General features: G+C 44.3%; 1 protein-coding gene across 2 annotated transcripts in view; it reads right to left on the minus strand.

Moving 5' to 3' along the window:
• The window catches only part of LOC140394130 (dual specificity mitogen-activated protein kinase kinase 3-like), a 166,828-nt gene that overhangs the window by 130,630 nt on the left and 11,879 nt on the right, over window positions 1–24,319 (minus strand). Inside the window, exon 1 of one of the 2 annotated variants that reach the window (XM_072481008.1) lies at window positions 1,695–2,005. The exons of the other annotated variant lie outside the window; for it this stretch is intronic. Coding sequence (XP_072337109.1) covers window positions 1,695–1,710 — 16 coding nt within the window. The 5' untranslated portion in view covers window positions 1,711–2,005. Of the gene's footprint in view, window positions 1–1,694; window positions 2,006–24,319 lie in introns of those variants that run through there. 2 annotated transcript variants of the gene reach the window in all.

The raw sequence follows: 24,319 nt of genomic DNA on the forward strand, positions 1-24,319 counted from the left end.
CAAAAAGGATGGGTGGGGTTACTGGGATAGGGTGGAGGCATGGGCTTAAGTAGGATGCTCTTTCTAAGAGCCGGTGCAGACTCGATGGGCCAAATGGCCACCTTCTGCACTGTAAATTCTATGATTCTATGCAACCCTTTAATTGCTTAGTATTCGTGAAATTAATTCTTTGATGATTAGTTGTTAGCAAATTCAGTCAATTAGAGGTCATCAGCCTTTTTTTTAAAAAAGTTCAATAGCCAAGGTCATTAGAAACTACGCATTGTTTATTTATTATTGTGGAGGAATTGTTCTTAATAGTCCAAAAGATTGCTTTTACTTTTCTTTGTAAGTATGATGCAAAATGTGCATTCAGAAAAGCTTGACAGCTAAATGTAACACACACAGGGTGCACCATTTTATGTCTAAAGTTGGACAAATGGGATGCATGTCCACCCCTCCATTGCGTTCCTTCCTGGGGAAGGTCCTACTCAAGTCTCACACGAGACCTCAGTCCATTGGCATCATCGCTCATTTTTCTTGCCTTTGGAGTGCCTTTCCCTAGCTGGGCTCCAACCAAAGGTGAAAGGGCCCACCCTACAAATGTGAGGGAGGGCGCACAGACTTGTAAGGCTGTAGTACTTTTGCTGGATGTCATTCCAGTATCCAGTCAGCACTCCAGTCTCTGCTCACCGGGGCTGCCTGGAGCAGGCTCAAACCCAACTCTGACTCAAGAGACAGGAATGTTACCACTAAGCCAATGATTTATTCCTGATTATGCATGTTTTTTACAAAATATTTATGTTGTTCCACTTACTTTGCAGTGTCGTAAACTTTGAACAAACTAAATTCAGATACAAAAGCTTTGGTGTGCATCTAATAATGCCATACCGAATCTGAAAGTGCTTGAGGGAGATAGCGAGTGCCCCAAATGGGAAGGGTTTCCAGAACTAACTTCAATCACCTCATAAGAAGAGTTGAAAGTTATTTTTGTAATATAGATTATGTAATCCACCCTCTCCTTTTCAAGTTAATTTACACTGCCTTATTGGTAGGACACATGCACACATTTTCAAAGTTTAAAAAAAAATCAAAAACCAGCAAAATAGTGCGTAACTTAAAGAAAATCATTACAAGTTTTCCTATCTCCAGACGTGCATGGTCCCAAGAACACTAGCAATCCAAAGCCAGAACACACAACACAAAAGCTCCAAGACAAAGCAAATAGTTATCTCCACCCAAATGCTTCTATTAAAAAGAACAATGTCCAACAAGCAGACTGAACTGGTAACTGAGCCAGTAACTGAGCCAATGCTCCCTTTAAGATGAACACTCCCAGTCGCAGGGTGCCCATTAAGTGCTGCAGAGTACTGATATAGTCAAGTATGTGTGCTGCAGATTTCTATATAGATCATGCTGGGTCAATTTAAAGAACAAAACTGCATGCAAGAGTGCAGAGCTAGCAACCTCCAGTTCCCAAAAGCTGGCTCCATTTGCTGTTTGGCACTGCAACTTACGGTAACTCCCTACTTTAGGTCTCTGCTGCAAACAAGCTACTGTAAATGAAGGCTGATTGTGCAACAAATGGAAGTAAACAAGCTAGCTCCAAAATTCTTGCTGCACTGAGCTAGTTCTATGCTCCATGCACTTGCAACACACAAAGGTTTAAACGACTTAGATGGGGTCAAGCTTGTCAATAAAATTGCAAAACTTACCTTGTCTCTTGTCCATGAGTTCCCAGAAGTGCAGCTGAGGCGTGACGTGCCTTTAGGGGAAGTCTCATGCACAAACTCAAAGAACTTGCTGCACTCTTTGGGCCTCACTCTGCAGACCTGCATGCATGCTGTTCTTGCAAAATACTCTGCTGTTGCTGCTTTGCTTTACAATGCTTTCTCCTTCACCTCCCCCTTTCTTCTCTCTGCCGCCTGATACAAGCTGATGGCAATTTGCTTCTTTATGTTAAAGATACTCCCGTTGCCAACTGCACCGGCATCAGTTCTTCCTTTCACCTCAGCTGCTATAAGCTGAGTAAAAGCTGCAGCAATAAACCAATCTCAACCATGACATCACACAGGAAGTTGGAAAGAAGCCAAACAAGGAGGCTACAGGAGGTATGAATTTTTAAAAACACACTCCAAAGTGTCTGAACGTGACTATGATCTTTACGTAGGTAGCCTTTTGAGGCGTTCTCCCGTTTAAACATTAAAAAAACACAACCTTAAGGAGCTGGGTTCTGAAGGAAATGCTTTATTGAACAAACTACCTCCGCACAAGTGTGCGATTGGTCTTTTTCTTCACCCAACTCCTGCAACTGCCATCAATGGCATTTTGTTAATTACAGAAAATTACAGCACAAAATGAGGCCACTCGGTCCAAAATGCCCATACTGGCTCTTTGAAAGAGTTATCCATACCCCCGTTCTTTTTCCATAGCTTTGCAAATTTCACCCCTTAGTCCTATTATAACGGTTTCCGATCCACTTTCTCGTGGCACAATACAGATCAAAATAATGTGCAGGATTTTAAAAATTCTCACCTCACCATCTCTTATGCCAATTATTTTAAAAGAAGCAATTGTGACTGCTCCATTAATCCCAAGAGTCCCAGACAAAAGCAGTGCACAAGGTATGTTTCAAATCTGCAGGTTATGGGCCCTCTGACAGCTTGTTGAAGACTAGTAACACAAACAAAATAAAAATGAGAAAATGGCACTCGTACTTTGGGTATCCATTTGAACACTACATCCAGCCCCTTACCATCAACCAAGGGATACCTTTACACTGTAACATCAATACTATAATATGGCCACAATGAACAAGAGAGAAATAGAGAGAGGCGCATTGGTGGTGTCAGGCCCAGTACAAGCAAACCATATTTGAACCATCAGTCAATACATTAAAACATTGGACATGGACACAAACAAACTATTTAAATAGCAGCTGCAAATTATGCAACTTTTCTCCTTCACCTCCCCTTTTCTTCTCTCTGCCACCTGACATCATCTGATGGCAATTTGGACGACAGACAGTATCAAGTGCCTGGTGAATACCTAATTAAATAGGTAAGAGTACCTCACAGGTATCTGTGAGGTACATACATTGCATTCTTTAAGGATGGGCCAGCTACAGACTATAGAGTTTCCAAGCTGCCTGTCTCCATGTTTCCTACTGGACAAAAGAGATCAAAACTCAATAGCCACCATCAGTTTCATGCTGGCTTCCCCTATTCAAAACAATTTGGGTAGGCCTGAGAAGTGTTCACCCTACGGTCATGTGATTGAAATTGGGTTCAGGGACTTCATCTTTTATTACCCCAGGACTCAACAGAACCATCATTTGTCAGCCATTGAGAATCAGACTTCAAAATAAGTCAAACACTTAAGAACCATATTCAACTAAATTAAACCTCACAACCTGCCATGAACCTTCAACAAGGCCCTCACTTCAACTTTAAATCATCAACTTTATTCAATAAACCCCATGCCAGCAACGTAGGAAATTGTAAATCAAGACACGGAATTAACTGTAATATATAAAATTGAACCAACTTTCTCTGTATCCAATGTGTGTGCACGTGTACATTCATTCAGGAGATAAAGTTTTGACATTATGTGAATTCGGGATAATTGCACGAGAATAACCGTTATTTTTAATTCCAGAAAACTTGCTGAATTATTTAATTAGAATCTACACACCTCTTCCAATACAAAACACACTGATTTTGGGCAGACAGTGAGCACATACATTCTGTCCGTGATAGTAGCAACACCTGGGTCTTACTAAGGAAGTAAAGGCAGCAGGTTGCTGACCAGTTAACCACCTCTTTGAGCAGACAACACTGGATGCCACATTTTGTGCATGGAGGGAGGGCTGGAAGAGAGTGGGAGATTTATTTTTGGAGGGGTGGTTTGCCCACTTGGAGGAGCTGAAGGAGAAATTTGGGCTTTTACACTCGGACATATTTAGATACCTCCAGGTGCGAGAGCTGTGTCAAGATGTTTTTTTGGCTTTCCTGGTGGTGCAGCCAACTTCCTTATTGGAGCAGATTCTCTCCTGTTCAGGGTCAGAGGAGGGCAGTACATCTGGCATGTATGCACTAATAGCGTGGGAAAGAGTGGAGTCCGGTGGAAGGGGTGAAAGCAAAATGGGTGGGGGAAGTTGGGGCCAATTCTGGAGGGAGGGGTGAAGAGAGGGTGAATGCCACATTGTGTGCAAGGCTGAGCCTCATTCAGTTAAAAGGTAGAGTTTTGAGCGCACTTCAATTAAGGTGAGGATAAGCCCTTTTTTGTGAGGGGGTGGAGGATAGGTGCAAGTGCTGCTCAAGGGGGCCCGCACACCCCACACACGTTTTGGTCCTGTTCCGAGCTGGTGGGTTCCTGGAGGTCCTATTTTGACACCATGTCTGCGATCCTAAGTATTGAGCTGGAACCCTGCCCCCTGGCGGCTATTCTTGGGGTTTCGGATGTTCCAGAGTTGCGGATGGGTGTGGATGGCCTGGCCTTCACCTCATTGGTGACAGAAGCGGATTCGATTGGGCTGGAGGTTGGCAACACCGCCGAGTTCTTCAGCGTGGCTAGGGGATTTGACGGAATTTTTGCACCTAGAGAAGGTCAATTCAAGGGGAGAGGGACGATTGAAAGGTGGAGGCCGTTTATATTGTATTTCAAATAATTGGTCACTATTAACTGTTGGGGGGTGGGGGGTTCTTACCTTTTTCTGCTTTGTTTTTATTATTTTTGGTAGGTTGTGGGGTGGGGGGATTTGGTGGGGTGGGGGGGGATTTGATGGGGTTGGTGTTTTGTTTGTATGTTTTGTAATTTCGTATAAAATGTTAACAAGTTCATTAAAACATTTCCAAAAATAAGTAATGTGGTGCAATATGTGACAAGTTGTGAAATGTAGGTGTGAAGCTTGCAGAATTTCTAAGTGTGAAAGGGAGGTGAAGCTATGAAAGTGAGGCACGAGTGATCAATGGAGACTATTGGTACATGAGTGAAGAAAGTCTGGTGCATTCAATAAAAAGTATGAACAAAAAGTGTGAGGCTGGGAATGTATTTGATTGATTAGGAATTTGAAGACACATTTACGGACCTTGAATGCTTAGAAACGTCTTTGAACTCCGTGTGGAACTTCATCCAGGTCATCAGGGGTAAATGTCTATTTTTTTCCCACTGTCTCTGCAGTGTCTCCTTGTCCACGGTGGACAAGGGACATCTATGCTCCTGTCTGCCTCCTACACAAGGCCCCCATTTCTGCATCAGAGAACCTTGGAGCACCCTCCTCCTTGTTTCACCATAGTCGCTCTTCCCACCGGTCAGATACTCATTCACGGTCACTTCCAGCACTTGCACCAGCTTAAATGAACCTTCCTTAAAGTGGGGCAGGAAGACAGGCTAATCTGAACTTGTGCTAACTCTCACGATTTTGCACTCCTTGCTCAGACATGCAACCGCTCAGTGCACTTAGTGTTAGGCGCAGACTGCAATCAGGTAAATGAGCAAAGGTTTGTTTGCTGCCTGATCAGGAAAAGCAGGTGTAGGTTAATCACGCATTGTGATCTCTAAGCCAAATTTCAGGCCTTATCCAATTTCACGGCTCTTATTCCACAATATGAAGTGGGACAGGGAGTTCTCCTGGTGTCCTGGTCAATATTTTTCCATTACTCAACATTATCAAAACAAAAATTGATTCATCTAATCATTCATTTATTGGCTGCATTTTAAAGTAATTTTATCAAATTAAACATTTCAAGGTACTTCAATTATATACGAAGATAAAAGCAAGTGACTGTGGTTGATGGAATCTGAAACAAAAAATGCTGCTAAATCTCAGCAGGTCTGACAGCATCTGTGGAGAGAAAACGAGTTAACGTTTAGAGTCTGGATGACTCTTAGTCAGAGTTCTGAAGAAGAGTCATCCAGACACGAAACGTTAACTCTGCTCTCTCTCCACAGATGTTGTCAGGCCATCTGAAATTTTCAAGCATTTTCTGTTTTTACTTCAATTACATAATCAGGTACTATGGAAATGGAAATGATGGACGTAATTTAACAGGAGTCCCGTTTTGGGCAAGTTTAGCGGGCTGTTATTCAGCGCTGACCCCGCTATCAAACCAAACTCTGTTCTATTTTTGGCCCTGGCGAGGAACACCCTGCCATGCCTGCATTACCTTCATTTCCTGCACGGACCAGCTCAGGAGAGATCAGGGCACAATTTTCAGTGCCGCTCCAAACTCTCAACACCCCCACCGTGGCCTCCAGAACCCCCCAATCACCATACGCCAACTTACCCATTTGGGGATTCTCATAAAATCCATACAGTACAGAAGAAGGCTATTCAACCCATCGAGTCTGCACCGACCCTCCGAAACAGCACCCTACTTAGGCCCAGCCTATCCCCGTAATCCTGCCTAACCTTTGGACACTTAAGGGGTAATTTAGCATGGTCAAGCCATCTAACATGCACATCTTTGGACTGTGTGAGGAAACCGGAGCACCCGGAACAAACCCACGCAGGCACAGAGAATTTCCAAACTCCACACAGACAGTCACAGGGTTAGATCCAGATTGCAAAGTCTCGCAAGATCTTCAGAGTGTCCCAAATCTCGCAAGTGCCTCTGGTGAGATTTAATGGCCTCGTCACGTCACTGGGTCGGGTGTGATAAGGCTGTTCAATTGTGCCCAATATTTTATGATAAATAATTTTCGATAATTCTGGTCTCAAAAGTACAATAAAACAATAGAGTTCCAAGAAGGTGATGCATCACATTAACATCTGGACTGCACTACATCTGGATATGCTGTGGGACATCCTGAATTTGTGAAAGGTACTAAATAAACGCAAGTTCCGTCCCTGTTTCTTTCTTTCACAACATGATCGGAGGCAGGATTTCCTCTGTTCAAGCTCCTGATCTCCATACCAAGCAGGAGATCTGCCAAAATTCTACATGGTTCATGTATGAGAAAATGGGAGGAATAAAAAGGAAATCGTTCCATACACTCCTTAACAGCACCAACAACTGTAATATTAGTCTTGAGCCATTACTGCCTGCCTGCCCTCTCAGACAGGGAACGGTACTGTCAAAAAAAGCAGGCAAAAGAAGATGACATATAAAGGAAGGAAACAGGATGTGGTCCAGGGCTTGTACACCACCCATTAATCACACTGGACTACTCTGAAGTTGTGCAATTAAAAAGCAGCATACAACCTCAAATTAATTTTGCTATTACTCTTGCTCCACACAAACACAAAATCCCCCAGCTTTTCCAAATAATTAAATTATACCACAATGATAGATTTTGAAGATGAGAAGCACCCTACAAAAAACACATTGCAAATGTAAATTATACATTTGATATATTAAAAGGGTATGAGGATACTGGAGCATGTTATTGAATTAGTAATCCAAAGGCCTGGACTAATGATCCAGAGACACGAGTTCAAATCCCACTGTCGCATTGGAGAATTTAAATTAAGTTAATAAAAGTTTGGAAGGGAGAGTTAGTAATTATGACCACAATATTAGCAGATTGTTATAAAAACCCATCTAGTTCACTACGTCCTCACCAGGTCTGGATCCAATGTCCTCACCAGGTCTGGACCTATATGTGAATCCAGACCCTCAGCAATGCGAGGGACTCCGAGCTGCCCACTGTAATTTCCTAGCTGCCCACTGTAATTTCCTAGCAAGCTTCGCAATTGTCTTCACCATCACTTTCTCAAGGGCGATTAGGAATGGTCAATAAATCCTGACCTTGCCAACAATGCACAAATGAATTGAAAACAATACCAGTGTTAATTAATCATCCCCTCACTCCACCAGTAAGTACCATCTACAGGTTGCAATGCAGAAACTCACTAATATCTCCCAAACCAGGGACCTCTAACACCTAGAAAGACAAGGGAAACAAGAGCACTCCAGTTTCCTCTCAAGTCACACACCATCCTACCTTTCATTATCGCTAAATCCTAGACACCTTGTGTAACAGCACGGAAAGTGTATATTGTTATGGGCGAGGCTTTTCAGAGCCCCAAAATGTATCATGGAGTTCAACCAACCTCACCCTTTAATGTATTTATTGCTTTTCCGAGCACACGGCCTTTTCCCTAGGTGTGGGATTACAATTATGGACACGTGGGTTTTTAAACACAAAACACTGTTTATTCCATGAACTCAACTTCACATCTTAAATAAACATTGGATCTCTTAACACCCCTTACTTCAAAGATAACTCAGAAAATATTGCAACAGTAAATAATTCCTTAAAATGTTCCTTCAAACTTCCAAGAGACTTAACACCTTTAAACAGTATCACATCAGGTTAAAGGATATATATATATATATTTTCTGTAGAATGGCAGAGACTGTCGCAAACTGGCTTTCTACTTTTAAACTGCTCTCAGCAAAACTAGCCAGGCACTTTTTAGCTGCTCTCAGCAAAACCGAACTGCAAAACTTGCAGCTCTCTGGAAACACAGACACAGCTTTTAAACTGAAACTAAAAACCTGCAAAATGGCTGACCTGAGCCGAGATCCACCCACTCTATGACATCACTGGTTTCTTAAAGGTACATTGCTTAACCCAAGAATGAATAATTTTAAAAACTGACAAATATACAATACTCAAGTAAACACATGCGTTTGTGTAAACACCTAAGACACTATAGTTTGATGCACTGAGCAATTTTTTGTATCATGCACAATTTTCTGACTAACATCTATAGGCAACATACTTGCAAAAGTTATTGAAAATCCCTCAGATGCTCTGTCCTTGCAAACCTTCAATACCAATGTACACATTGGAGACTATTAGGCAGGGGAATGTGGATGAAAAAGAAGGTTCAATAATTTTACCAACTGTTTCTGGGTCAGATTCAAGGATTTTGGTCTCCAACCACAGAACAGTAGCTGTGAATGGACTTTGATTTATCCACCCTTCTGATGACAATGCAAGGTTTAGAGGGTGGAGGTAGAAAATGGGAGGGGGGGGGGGGGGAATTCAATGTGTTCACCCATGATCACGAGTCAGCAACACTTGTCTGACATTCACACGCCTTCTAACAAGGACAAGCTCTGTCATGATGCTGCCCATGGTAAAAGGCTTGGTATCAAAGATAACGGGAGATGATCAGCAACTTGGCCAAGAACCATCAGCTTCAGAGAGAAGAGACTCAAATATCTACCAAAATTACCTCTCCATGCCTTCTGTGCAGTATGATTTCATGCTTCTCAAGAATTAAATCCTACTTCAAGTGGGATACCCTGCTTGCAAAGAATGCAATTTGGAGAATCAGGGTTCCTTGGTGGAATTAAGAGAATAACCATCATTGATTTTAACATAATGAAGATGTAGAAGAGAAGGAAGAATGTGTAAATAAACATATTTGGAATGCAGGGAAGAGCAAGACTATTTTGGGATGGGGGAGTTGGGAGGAGAAACAGACATGCTTGCCAATATCACAGCATTATCACTAACGCCTAGGCTGAAGTTCCAACAGTCCCAGCCCTAACTACCACAAAGAGTAAAATCACAAACAAAAACAGAAAGCTGCTGGAAATACATAGTAGGTCTGGCAGCGTGTTTGAAGAGAGAAACAGAGTTAATGTTGAGTCGAATAGGACGCTTCAAAATTAGAAAATCACAACTCTGACATCAGTAAATTAATCATCAAATTGTCATCAAGCCCAAAAATACACCACTGGAACAAAAGATTCCACCTGCTGTTCACCCACACTTCCCCAACTCCTGGACTCTAGACTTGGGTGTTCAATAAAGGTGAAAATAGATTTAAACAGATCCAAGAATTTCAGCAGGAGACAAGAACTTCAGCAGGAGACCTTTATAATAGATTAACTAAATCTAAATAAAATCAAGGAAATGGTACATCATCATCTCCAGTTTGCAGGAAGCAGATGCCTAACAGCCCATGTATATAGGGCAAGGTTTTTTTAAAAATTACACAACACATCCCTGTTGACCTCATCCTACCTATCCAATACTTTCTCACGTCTATCAAGCTTACTATTCACACACCTGATTTTAAACTAAGCATGCAAGGGGTTTTCCACCCTCACACCCCCCCCTCCGCCCCATTCACCGCTGAAAGCATAATTTCTGCTGTTGCCCGCAACTGTTGGAGAGTTATTTCTTCACACTGGTTTAGACAAGAAGCTTGTGAGTGTTATCTGCCAATCTAGGAAATCAAAATCAATCCTATCCAACATTCTTAGGACAGTTTAGAACAGGTTGCTCCACGCAATCAGAAGTGAGAGCCTTGGAGATTTAGCTTTCCCCAGTTGGAGATGCGGAGGTCAACTGCAGCATTCCTTCTGCTACCCACCCAAGAAGTTGTACAAGACATTGGTACGGCCACACTTGGAATACTGTGTGCAGTTCTGGTCACCCTATTATAGAAAGGATATTATTAAACTGGAAAGAGTGCAGAAAAGATTTACTAGGATGTTGCCGGGACTTGATGGTTTGAGTTATAAGGAGAGGCTGGATAGACTGGGACTTTTTTCCTTGGAGCGTAGGAGGCTTAGGGGTGATCTTATAGAGGTCTATAAAATAATGAGGGGCATAGATAAGGTAGATAGTCAACATCTTTTCCCAAAGGTAGGGGAGTCTAAAACCAGAGGGCATAGGTTTAAGGTGAGAGGGGAGAGATTCAGAAGGGCCCAGAGGGGCAATTTCTTCACTCAGAGGGTAGTGAGTGTCTGGAATGGGCTGCCAGAGGTAGTAGTAGAGGCGGGTACAATTGTGTCTTTTAAAAAGCATTTAGATAGTAACATGGGTAAGATGGGTATAGAGGGTTATGGGCCAAGTGCGGGCAACTGGGACTAGCTTAATGGTAAAAACTGGGCGGCATGGATTGGTTGGGCCGAAGGGCCTGTTTCCATGCTGTAAACTTCTATGATTCTAATTAATGCAGCATAGTACAGCAATCCAAACGGAGACTTTCTAACCTATAGCGGTCCAGTTAAACTTTACCAACAGAGGCATATGGGGGGGGGGTCTTGGGACTTTATATCGATAAATAAATATATCCAAGATAAATATTGGACAAGGTTTTCCAGCAATTCAAAGGTCAAAAATCTAGCCTAGCCTTCAAGGCTTTGTAGCACTTATTTAAGAAGACTCCCTCAAACCTTAGTTAAAGGAGGGCAGATGCATTGGCTCATCCAAAACAGTTACAGTTTTGACAAGAAATAAATTCGCAGGTTAATCAAAGATGTAATATTTCAGGTAGTACCCTTCACCTGACAGTTCTGGTGAAAGGCCCAATCAAATTATTGACATCTATTTGTGCATTTCAAGCCTTTATTTCATTTTTGCAGGTTACCTTTCCACCTTCAATTTAGACACGTCTGTCCTGCTTCACGAATAGCAGGAAGAGGGGTGCCTAATCTACTGGTCAATTTGTTGCATCCATGCCACAGCTTCAGTTATATTAATAGAATTTAAAATTATTCTCTGTACATCATGATTTCACGGGTTAGTGGTCCACCCACTCTAACCTTTTTGCAGAATATTCAAGGCATAACACAAGCTTTTAATGGAAGTCAGCTGGTTAGCACACTTGGTACAAAATAGCAAGGTATAACGTCTGCAATTTCCCATGCAGGAGGTTTCAATCTCAAAGAATATGCACTGAGCAACAGATGAATACGTGCCCAAGGAAGAAAGGACTGGGTAAAATTTAGAAGGACCAGCCACTGACTTCAATTACCCGTTCACTGTCAGATGACTCAATTGTATGACTGCTTACAGTACAACAGACTCAAGTTAGAGCTGCATAGTCAGGGAAATGAGAGTTTTGACAAAAAGACCACTTGTGCTAAAATAAAAAGATAAAACGTTATGCTTGAAAAAACCCCAGACGACCTGGGAATTTTGAAAAATTTGCTTGACACTATTGCAGTAATGCTGTAGCAGGTGGGCTACTGATTTTATACAAAACACGATGTACAATTATACAAACAAAGTTTGCATTGATTCCAAGCTAAAAATCACCTTGCATTTGTCGCAAGCTGCATAGAAGTAAATGTGCATGCTCAGTCATTTGACAATAGTTTGTTTAATGTTTCAGATACTGGTAGGAGTTGTCATGATATACACCAGTATATCATGGTGCAGATACACACACACTGATGGACACACAGCAAGACCAATCAACACACACAACACCGCAGCCAATCACCAGTTAGAGCACACTCACTATAAAGACAGGGGGCATCAGAGTTCCCGCTCATTCGGGATGCAGACTCCTACAAGGACATAGCTTACAGCTTAAAGCACAGGTCCTCACCATGTGCTGAGTGCATAGACTGGTTCAGACAGGCATAGGTCTTTAGTTTAATCTAACATTGTGTTAACCCACAGTGAAAGCATGTTCAACAGTTTCTAACTTAATAAAATAGTGTTGCACTATTTTAAGTATTGGTGGCCTGTATGTGTTCCACGGATCCAGAGCACCCAACACATCAGGGGTCATAGTGTGTTATAGTTCATTCAGGAAGTACGAGGTGCTGTGGCAACATGCAAATCTACATGCATGTTGTAGCCTGGAGCTATGGAAAGCAATGGTAGAGGCGCCAACTTTCTTTCCATTAAATGGCTGACAAGGAAGCTCTTGCCGCCAGCCACTGGCATGTGTTGGAAGAATTTGCAGGTTGATACTTAACCTGTTTGGCTGCGTAATGAATGCTCCACCCTTAGGCTACCAAGTCCTGGGGTGGGACTCAAATCTGGAACTTCTGTCTCAAGAGGCAGCGACATTACCCACTGCACCTCGAGATCCCATGCACAGGTAAATCAAAGAAAAGATAAACTGATCAGACTAAAATTCTGTACTGAACAGGTTCCAATGATATCATACTGCTGTAGTTTGGCAATGCTTTAGTTAGCCAAGGTCCGGAGTCCTGGAATACCCTCCCTAAACTTCTCTGCTGCTCTACCTCTCTCTTTTCCTTTAATACTTTCCTTAAACCCCACCTCTTTGACCAGGTTTTCGGTCATCTGCCCTAATATCTCACATGGCTTAATGAATTGGTTTGATAATGCTCATGTAAAGTGCCTTGGAATGTTTCACATTGTTAATCGTGCTATATAATGCAGGTTCATGTTTGCACATCTTGAACAATCCCTCCCAATGTATCGGATTTTGAAAAAATCCTGAAGATGCAAAACATAAAAACACCATACCCTAGGAGAAGCAAATAATTTGCATTTGCCCTAATACTGTTGGTTCTGATGCATGAATGTATAATTTAAATAAATACCATTCTGGAACACAGGTTACCTTTTCTTTAAATATACAGGTTACCTTTTCTTTAAATATATACTGTTGTCAATAGCAGCAATGGCAGGTAACTGAGGTTACACATCCTCTAAAGAGGCAGGTTATCCAGATCGCCTTTTATATTCATTAATTGGATGCAAGTGCTGCTATCAAGGCTACCATTTATTGCCATCCCTAATTGATCCCAAGGAGGTGGCGGTAAGCCGCCTTTTTTGAACTGCTGTAGTCCATGCAGTATAGGTACACCCACAGTGCTGTTTGGGAGGAAGCTCAGAGATTTTGACCCAACAACAATAAAGGAACGGTGACATATTTCAAAGTAAGGATGGTGTGACTTGAAGGACAACTTGCAGGTGGTGGTGTTCACAAGCGCATGCCGCCCTGGTCACTCTAGGTGCTAGAGGTGACAGGTTTGGAAGGTGCTGTCAAAAAGAGCCTGGAAAAGTTGCTGCAGTGCATTTTGTAGATGGTAAACACTGCTGCCACTGTGCCTCAGGGGTGGAGGGAGTGAATGTTTAAGGCTGTGAGTGGAGGGCCAAATCAAGTGAACTAATTTGACCTGGATGGTGTAGAGCTTCTTCAAGGTTGTTGGAGCTGCACTCATCCAGGCAAGTGGAGAGTGTTCCATCACACTCCTGATTTGTGCCTTGATGGACAGGCTTTGGAGATCAGGAGTTGAGTTACTCTCTGCAGAATTCCCAGCCTCTGACCTACTCTTGGAACCACAGTATTTATATGGCTGATCCAGTTACGTTTCTGGTCAATGGCAACATCCAGATGTTAATGGTGGGCAAGTCAGCACTGGCAATGCCATCGAACAATTAGATTGCTCAATTCTCTGCCTCATGCCTGTATGGCAGAAATGTCATTTTCTCCTCCAAAGGCATCTGTGCCCTTTTCTGGCAGTGTGCCCTGGCTGAACACCAAGTAAACCAACACAGGTCAGGAATGCACTCGCAATGGTCAGTGCAGATTTTGCCCACCTTTTTGGAAAAACATGCAGCGAAAAGAAATTGTAGATGGAAATTTGTGTGTGTGGTTGTGTGCCATCAGCTTCCATTGGATTCCCCACATTGCAGGTGAGATGAACTTGAAGGTGGCAGTGCGTGTTTATCAGGTTGTAATCGGCACACACATGAAGCAAACCAATTCCACACATCAGCAGTATAATGCCCAGCAAAAGACTGAAAGATTATACTTCTTTTACACACTAAATGACCAGTTCAACATCAACATTCATTCAGACACAAGACCAACCTATAGAGGAGCCTTCACATTGCTACCTATCCAGAGGCACTCCAATATAACCAACTGCTGTTTCTAAATGCTCCATACTGCCTTGTATATCAAACACACGTGCACACTTCACCTCATAATATTAGAAAACCTCATTGCTGCCTATGACGCTGAGGACCTGGGTTCGAATCCCAGCCCTGGATCACTGTCAGTGCGGGGTTTGCACGTTCTCCCAGTGTCTGCGTGGGTTTCACCCCCACAACCCAAAGATGTGCAGGATAGGCAGATTGGCCATGCTAAATTGCCCCTGTTAAATTGCCCCTTAATTGGAAAAAATAATTGGGTACTCTAAATTTTTATTTTTTTAAATAATATTAGGAAGCCCCAGGACAGTGGGTTAAACATTCTCCTTACAACATACCGATGGGATGAAAGTTGTCGGTGTCAGCCGCGGCCCAGTCTAATTCACTCTCCTGCCCACCCTCCTTACCCTTCTCTTTTTAAAATTTTCCTTTCAAAGGTTTTAACAGTTCTGTTTCAACCATTCCAATTACTAACCAACTTCTGGCTAAGGAGGTTTTTTTCTAAACACCCCCTTTAATTATTTTTGTTGCCATCTTAAATGTGTGCCCATTTGTTACTGTTGCACCTACCAAAGGGAATAAGCCATCACTAATAACCTCAAAGACCTCTATCCTATCAGGTCAGCCCTTAACTTTCTCAGACGCAGTAACAAAAGACGCAGTAACAAAACAAAGTCCTAACTTTGAAAATTGTTGCTGAAGGAAAACGCGAGTTTATATTAGCACCTTTAGCGGAGTAAAATGCCCCAAGGTGTTTCACAGGAAAGTAATCAGGCAAAATTTTATCAGAGCCATATAATTTGGATAAGTGACCAAAAGCTTGGTTGAAGAGCAACTGTTTGAACCATTTAAAAGTTGGCATTACTTTTAGATCTCTCACATTGGCAGCAGCCCAGCATAGCCTATAGAGATTGCCCCAAATGTGGGAGACACACATGCACACCGTTACCTCAAAGTAAACTTCTGTGTGTTGACAAATCTATAGCTTCAATCAGATTTTTTCTGTAGCCTTCATTTTAAATGCTGGGGCAGCTGATTCAATGAAACAAGCCAACCTTAATATGGATCATTTGTTTGTTTACCCTTTGGTAATTAATAAATGGTGTCATACCCATCTTCAAACAAACATAAGGCAGACCATTTTAACAGCAAAGGAAACAATCTTTGAAAGAAACTATAAAGGCTTTACCAATTCCCACACATCAGCATGAACGACCTGTCCAAGTTCAAGACTGGAGCACAACAACTGTCACCTAAAATACATCTCCTGTCAGCTAGTACACATCATTAATTGTAACTCATCTTATCTACCAGCAATTTCCATTCTTTTATTCAAAAACAAGTTGGTTTCAGCTGCTGAGTAATCCAGTGCCGCTGCAAAGTGACCCTACACCCACATATCAGACAAACAGAGTTGATTACATCCTGCTGCCATCCTTCAATTTCTGTGATTTAAGACATTCCCCTAATTAATCTAAATTGGATTCCATATAGTTCAACATTATTCTGCAAATAATAACATGCATTTATAATGACACCTCTTAAAATGTAAAAAAAGAGGCCCAAAATACTTCCTGGAAATAACTAGGCATATACAATAAAGTATTCAAGTAAAGTTGCAACATTATAGCAGCAAGTACAGGCAGACCTCAGACATTCATCTGAAGTCACGACTGTATTAAGCCTTCGATCAGTTGTATAGCCCAAGGTATTTCCAGCTCCCCTTCGCTTGGCAGATTTGCTGCTTGCTTCGTGTCTCCGACCCCGCCTGTCCACAGGACGTTAGGATTGTGTCAATATTGTGGGGTGCAGAGCTGTGCCAGCTACTATAGAGCAAATCAGCACATTGCAAGTAGTGATTGGGGGAGGGGGGCGGGGGGTCGTGACCAGGAGCATGCAGGAAACCAACGTGTACATGCTTTTTAACTTAGCAATTGCATTACTATGTAATTTTCAGGTTTCCTGACCAGTTAACACAAGTAATGAAGTACGATGATGACAGGCACAAATTGATTTCAACTCCAGTATTTAAAGGGACATTCCAACCAAGAAACTTGATGGATTTGGGAGCACAGAGGGAATTGCCAGAATGAAGTCCAGATGTACAAAGGCTGTGTTTTGTTTTAGTGCCACCTCCCTGGGTCCAATGGTATGGACTGTAGAGAGAAACTCTTCCTTACTGATAGGAGGAAGAAGCCCATCAATGGAACAAAGATATGGCTGGAGGTAGCAGAGGAGATCAACATCAGGACTGTGTGCCATGCTGGTGATTCAATGCTGAAAGCAGTTTAATGGCCCAAGCAGGACAGGAAAGGTGAGCACACTCATCTACATACTGACATATCAACCCAATCCCGGGCAGCACGGTGGCGCAGTGCTTCGCATTGCTGCCTCACAGCGCCAAGGTCCCAGGTTTGATTCCGGCTCACTGTCTGTGTGGAGTTTGCACATTCTCCCTGTGTTTGCTTGGGTTTCGCCCCCACAACCCAAAGATGTGCAGGGTAGGTGAATTGGCCATGCTAAACTGCCCCTTAATTGGAAAAAATGAATTGGGTTGTATAAATACAAGTAGTGCTATGTGTAATAAGGAGCCGTTTGGATGGCTAAAGGTAACTTTGTCTTGCAGGGAGCTGGTTAGGGAGGGGGGGGGGGGGGGGGGGGGTCTTTGGGATTGGTTCTGTTTTTGGGCGTTTGTTTTATTCCCAGCTTGAAAGCCTTGGAGGGTAAATTTGAATTGCCAGCAGGGAACGGGTTTAGGTATTTGCAGGTGCGAGACTTCCTGAGAAAGCAGGTTCCGGCCTTCCCGCTGCTGCCGCCACGGGGGAATACAGGACAGAGTAGTCTCTAGCACCTGGGTGGGAGAGGGGAAGGTATCAGATATTTACCAGGAGCTTTCGGAGGCGGAGGAAACTCCGGTGGAGGAGCTTAAGGGCAAGTGGGAGGACGAGCTAGGAGGAGAGATAGAGGCGGTTCTATGGGCGGATGCTCCAAGCAGGATTAATACCTCATCATGTGCCTGGCTTAGCCTGATAAGGTAGTCCACCGGGCACACAACAGTGGTTAGGATGAGCAGGTTTTTCAGGGTAGAGGACAGGTGTGCAAGGTGCACGGGAAGCCCAGCAAATCATGTCCACATGTTTTGGGCATGCCCGAAGCTTGGGAGGGTTTTTGCAGGGTTTTGCTAAGGCAATGTCCACGGTACTAAAAATACGGGTGGTGCCGAGTCCGGAGGTAGCGATCTTTGGAGTGTCGGAAGAGCCGGGAGTTCAGGGGGCGAAAGAGGCTGACGTCTTGGTCTTTGCCTCCTTGGTAGCCTGGAGACGGATCTTGTTAATGTGGAGGGACCCGAAACCCCCCCCCCCCCCTCCCGAGTGTAGAGACCTGGGTTAGTGACATGGCTGGGTTGCGCAGTCTCAAGAAGATAAAGTTTGCCTTAAGAGGGTCAATGTTAGGGTTCACCCGGAGGTGGCAGCCATTCATCGACTTTCTCAGGGAAAATTAAAATGTCAGCAGATGCAGTATTCTGGGTGGGGGGAGAATGTTTATTATACCATGTTGATGTCATTGTTAATGTTATTATAAAAATGTTCAAATACCTTAATAAAAATATTTTTTTTTAAAAGATGGGGAGATGAGAGCCACCTAGCTATGTGGTGACAAAATTAAATATCAGACAGCCACATGGTATACAACACTTACTCATTTTGATGTCAGTGACGAGTGAAATATGATCATGTACATAACAACCACTTAAAACATGTACCTTGACAGTTCTAATTCATGTCTTTCTCCTCCAGGGCCATCAAGCATCTCAACCGGAGCCACTTCCTGTAGGAACGACTCCTTCTCAAAAGAGGTCACTCATTCTGAATGTGCACCGTCACAGGACTCGTGCAGACCACTCGCCAACTCGGGTTCTCAAACTTTGTTGTGTCTGATAAGACAAATTGTTGGGCATTTACTTGGCGTCTCACACATCACAAGTGAACAAAAGTAGATGGTGGGGAGGAGTTCACATGATGCTCCACGCTCGACTCATGCTGGATATAGGTGTTAAACCTCAGGGACAGTCAATTGACAGAGTATTTCTGCAGTAAAATCAGGAAGGAATTAGTGTTTTATTGGCAGGTGTTCCAGCTACACTGTGCAGACCTGCAAGGATTTTAGAGGAGTATCTCTCAAGCGTGAGTGGTATGATGTTGTGGGTCCTTGTAATGATATGCTCTTTCATGGAAAAAGTGGCTATCTGCATGGAGCATCAAATGCAACAATCAAACGAGTGCACGCAGGCCTTCACCAATGGCTTGTAAACTCTGAATACCATTGTAAATAAGATGCATGATATCCGAGCCCTGATCATTCATTGTCCATCTGATCTGCAACAAAATATTCTCCAGCGCATGAGGGATGATGGCGAAAGGGGATCTGGAAGTGAGCATTTAGCACAAAGTGCTTCCACTTCTCACTCATTACTCCCCTCACCACCATGCCAACATTGTCCCAGTCAGTATTCTCATGCTGTCTCGTGTCAGTGATCAAAGGTGCAGGTTAGTAATCTTTACCAGAGTCCTTAAAGGCTCCAAAACCCAGAGGGTACCAGCAAAGTACATCTGAGACGGAGCACAGAGTGTGACACAATGTTAGTTTGGTTATTTTTGAGCCACCTAATATAGTTTCTTCCCTCCACTCCTCACGAACCATTTTTGGTTGCCATCTGGTAAGTTGTCTTCATTGTGCTGAATGGCAAGTCATGAATTGATGTTGAGCTGGGGGGGTTGCAGGGCATTGTGACTGGATGCTTGCAGGGCAGCTTGGTGTTGAGGGTATGGTGGAATACACAGTAAGGGGTGGAATGGCTTTTGCATGCAGTTGCCAGACGTATGGAAAGGTGGAATGTAACTATACCTCACAATACATTTCCAGCCAGAAGCAAAGTGCATCACTGTTGGTGGAATGGCACATCATGTCCAATCTAATAATAATCTTTATTAGTGTCACAAGTAGGCTTACATTAACACTACAATGAAATTGTGAAAATCCCCCAGTCGCCACACTAGCCTGTTCGGGTACACGGAGGGAGAATTCAGAATGTCCAATTCACCTAACAATAACATCTTTCAGGATTTAGAATCATAGGATCCCTACCGTGTAGAATGAGGCCATTCAGCCCATAGAGTCTACACCAACCGTCCAATTGAGCACCCCACCAAGGCCCACTCCTGCACCCTATCCCTGCAACCCCACCCAACCTTTTGAACACTACGGGCAATTTAGCATGGCCAATCCATCTAACCTGCACATCTTTGGACTGAGGAAGGAAACCAGAGCACCTGAGGAAACCCACGCAGACACGGGGAGAACGTACAAACTCCACACAGACAATCATCAGAGGCTGAAATTGAACCCTGGCGCTGTGAGGTGGCAGTGCTAACCACTGTGCCACCTCTCGTCCTCCTCAGAATAGTCTGTAGATGCTCTGGGCTCTACACTTTGTTCTGCCTGCAGACCAAACATCTATGCAAAGCGCATCACATCATAACCATTCTGGAGATCTGCATTAAAATGCAAAAGGGATTAGGGAGACTAGACTGCTGCCATGGACTGAAGCATCCAAAGGTAGAGGAGCCTAGAACTAGAGAGCATAGGTTTAAGGTGAGAGGGGAGAAATACAAGAGACCAGAGAGTGGTGAGCATCTGTAATGGACTGCCAGAGGTAGTGGTAGAGTCGGGTATAATTTTGTCTTTTAAAAAGGTTACATGGGCAGGGTGGGTAATGAGGGTAATAAGCCCACTTGTAACACTAATAAAGATTATTATTAGATTGGACATGATGGATTGGATTGGGCAGGGTGGGTAATGAGGGATATGGGCCAAATGCGGGCAAGTTGGACTAGCTTAGGTGATAAAAACTGGGCACCATGGGCAAGCTGGGCCGAAGGTCCTGTTTCCATGCTGTAAACATCTGTGCTGCTCTATTATGGCAGCCACCCAGGAATTTTGAAGACCCCTTTTTGGGGTTGCACACCATCTGCAGATTGACGGAGTCAAAACCTTGGTGGTCGATGAACACTATTGGGTGACCTGGGGATGCCTTAATTTCTACAGATGAACATTTGATGATGTCTGGCACCCGTGAGAAGCTAGAGCCACAAACCGGAGGGCCTGCTTATGTTGATTGGTGTCACTGCAGGCAAAGTTGACATAATTGTAGGGTCCTGCCAAACAAGCCTTCAGTCATATGTCTGATGTGTTTGAGTGCTGCCGACTGTGCAATCCTGTATGTGTCTCCAAAAGAGCTCTGGAAGAAGCGAGAGGCAAATAAGTTATGGTGGTGTTGACTTTGACAGCCACAGTTAAAGCATAGGCATCAGTTTCAATTGTCATCAGGCCTTATTCCAGAAGCTGCAAATGTCTGACACCACCCGAGACAGGAACCTGAGCCTCCGGAGACATTAAAGTCCCCACATGTCAAGAATGCTTATCCTCGGTCTGTTGAGCCTATACGCTGAGTATGTCTTTCCGTGAACTGCAGCTCTCTCGCTCTTCCTATGCAGCTGGAGGTCTGGAGGAGCAGACAGTTGTAGCTCCTGCTGTTCTTTCTTATGCTGGTCATCTTGGTCTTCCACCAAGGTCCAAAGTAATACAACATAATTGGCATCCATACCGATCTGATAGATCAGAGCTCCAAAGTACAGATCAGATATAGAAACCTCCAATGCGATCAAAGTTACAACTCAGCACAAGCACGGAGAACAAAGCCTTTCACACAAGTAAGCAAGAAAGCAGCTGTGACGCTTCAGTACTTATCAGCTTATTTCCTTGTAATGTCTCTAGATTCCTCAGTTGCTGCTGTGTTCTCAACTTGCTGACAAGTTCTCGCAATCACAAGACCCAAAGTTAAATTGCAAAAGACATATTAATATCATTGACAGTTGACGTATTGAAATTGACAAACTGTCTCTCCTGATGGGATTGTTTCATGCAACCTGGTGCGCTGCTGTTAAATGCAAAAGTCAGCAGGTTGGAGCCAGCTTTCCAACAATGTCAATTTTCCTGGTTTTAACCCCACCTCTCCAACCACTCCAAACTCACATGCTCTTGCACATTAAAATTCAGCTCAAGGTCTTTGCACGCGAGGTTACTATGAACTTCTATTGGCATGGCTATCATTCAGATAAATTGCAAAAACCATGAGCGTGCAAGATACAAGCTGCAAATTGCCAAGACCGCGTGGAACTTTCATTTAGCTGAAAAGTGTGGTTGTTGGAGTAGTGTTCTGTTACCTGGTAACTTAAGTGCAAGAACATTAAGAATAAACTCTGTCAGCAATGAAAATTTCAATGCTTTTCTCTTAGGTGAAGCAAATTTACATCCCTAATATGCAGCCACAATTTTGAACATAGGAAGCTCTGCAGCCTGCAGGTTCACAGGCAGGCTAAGATTTATGTTTTTCTTTATTAAGGGGCAATTTAGCGTGGCCAATCCACTTAGCCTGCACATCTTTGGGTTGTGGGGCGAAACCCACGCAAACACGGGGAGAATGTGCAAACTCCACACGGACGGTGACCCAGAGACGGGATCGAACCTGGGACCTCGGTGTCGTGAGGCAGCAGTGCTAACCACTGCGCCACCATGCCACCCCAAGATTTACTTCTTTAAAGTCTTTTTTTAAAATATTTTTTATTCTCCTTTTTCACATTTTCTGTCTTTAAAGTTAAAACTCTATTCCATGGTTCTTCAGTGTAATATTCCACCATATAGAAAAGGTTCTACCCAGCCTCAGCTGAGGGCAGTGATATAGGGTGCTTTAGTGATTTCAACTCGACGGAGTTACAGTGCACAGAAAGAATTTTGATTAATACTGTGCCTTTCATGATGTTAGGAAGTCTCAGTGCTCTTTTGCAGCCAACATGACTTTCGATTAGAGCGTGCTTATTGGTATAATGTAGGAACACAGCCAGATTTTCCCCAATAGCAAGCGCCCACAAACAGCAAAGTGAAAATGACTAGATAATCTCTTTTGAGTGATGTAGGTTCAGGCATAAATATTTTTAGCACACCAGTGAAAACTCCCTCAGTCTTCAGAATAGTGCCTTGGGATCTTTTACATCTACTCGGGTGCAGACAGGTTGCTGTTGAATGTCTCACCCAAAGACAGTGTGGTAATACCAGGTATTGCAGTACCTGAGAGGTGGATGACCATTGGCTAGACCCAGGAGTGGCTAGACCCAGGAGTCTACCATTGGCTGATGTACATATACTCCGCCTCCAAGAACCGATGCCATCCCAGCAGCCTTCACTTTCTGTATCAAAGTTGCTGGGGAACAGTTCTAGCAGATTAAAGCCTATTAGTTATGACTCACCTTGTCTCGAGAGTAATTGATTGCGCATCAATTTAATCTGCTACAACTTCAGTTGAAAGGATGGATCACCGTATCAAACCAGAGTGCCTTCAGCTCAGCCCCCACGCGGACAACACTGCTGCTATCTTCAAACATTGGCTGGCGTGTTTTAAGGGCTACCTCAACACGGCCGCCGACACCCCCACGGAAAGACAAAAGATGCACCTTCTACACCCCCACGGAAAGACAAAAGATGCGCCTTCTACACTCGCGGGTCAGCCCTGGGATCTACCCTCTGATCGAGGAGGCGGAGAATTATGCTGCAGCTATCGAGCTGCTAGAAGGACATTATATCCGTCCTGTGAACCAGGTCTACGCCCGTCACCTGCTGGCGACTAGGAGGCAAAGCCCCGAAGAAATGCTGGAAGACTTCTATCGGGCACTGCTGGTGTTGGGCCGAAACTGTGGCTGCCCGCCAGTTTCAGGGAACGAGCACACGGAACTTTTGATCAGGGATGCTTTTGTGGCAGGTATGACTTCCCCCGATATCAGCCGAAGGCTCCTAGAAATGGACACACTGGGATTTACTGAGGCACGGGCCCTGGCGGGGTCCATGGACGTTGCGTATATTGCACTGGCTTTTGCTCCCGGACGCGCGGTGGCACCCCGTTGCGGCAGCGCCCAGACCTTCCCTCTAACCCCGCAAGCCTGCGCGGCGAGACGGCCCGCTACCGCCGCCGGACAATGTTGCTTTTTCTGCGGGCAGGCGAATCATCACCGCCCGCGCTGCCCAGACCGCACCGCCACCTGCAAAGGGTGCGGCAAGAAGGGCCACGATGTCAGGGTCTGCCAGGCCTGCTCCATGGCCACGGTCTCCAGCGACGATCGGCAGTCCCTTTTTCAGGCCCCGACAGTCCAGCGCCCACTGCCACCCCCCCTATCGTCAGGCCGCGTGCGACCCACGGGCGCGGCCATTTTGCCCCTCGGCCACCACGCTGGGCGCCGCCATTTTGTCCCACGCCGCCGCCATTTTCTGCATCCCCGGACTCCATGTGCGACCCATGGCTGATGCCATCTTGGATGGGGCCCCAGGCCCCCAGCACAGCCGACAACACGCTGCCCGACCAGAACTCTCCTTTACTGCAGCTGGCCTCGGTGACTCTAGACCAGAGTCGGCCCCGGACGCTAGCGAAAGCTACAATGACGATCTCCATCAACGGCCACGTGACGTTGTGCCTGATCGACTCTGGGAGCACGGAAAGCTTTGTTCACCCCGACACGGTAAGGCGCTGTTCTTTTGTCACCCATCCCGTAAACCAAAGGATCTCCCTGGCCTCCAGGTCACACGAGGTGGAGATAAAGGGGTTCTGCCTAGCGAA

The sequence above is a fragment of the Scyliorhinus torazame genome, chromosome 17 (assembly GCF_047496885.1).
Source record: "Scyliorhinus torazame isolate Kashiwa2021f chromosome 17, sScyTor2.1, whole genome shotgun sequence".
Classification (NCBI taxonomy): Eukaryota; Metazoa; Chordata; class Chondrichthyes; order Carcharhiniformes; family Scyliorhinidae; genus Scyliorhinus; species Scyliorhinus torazame.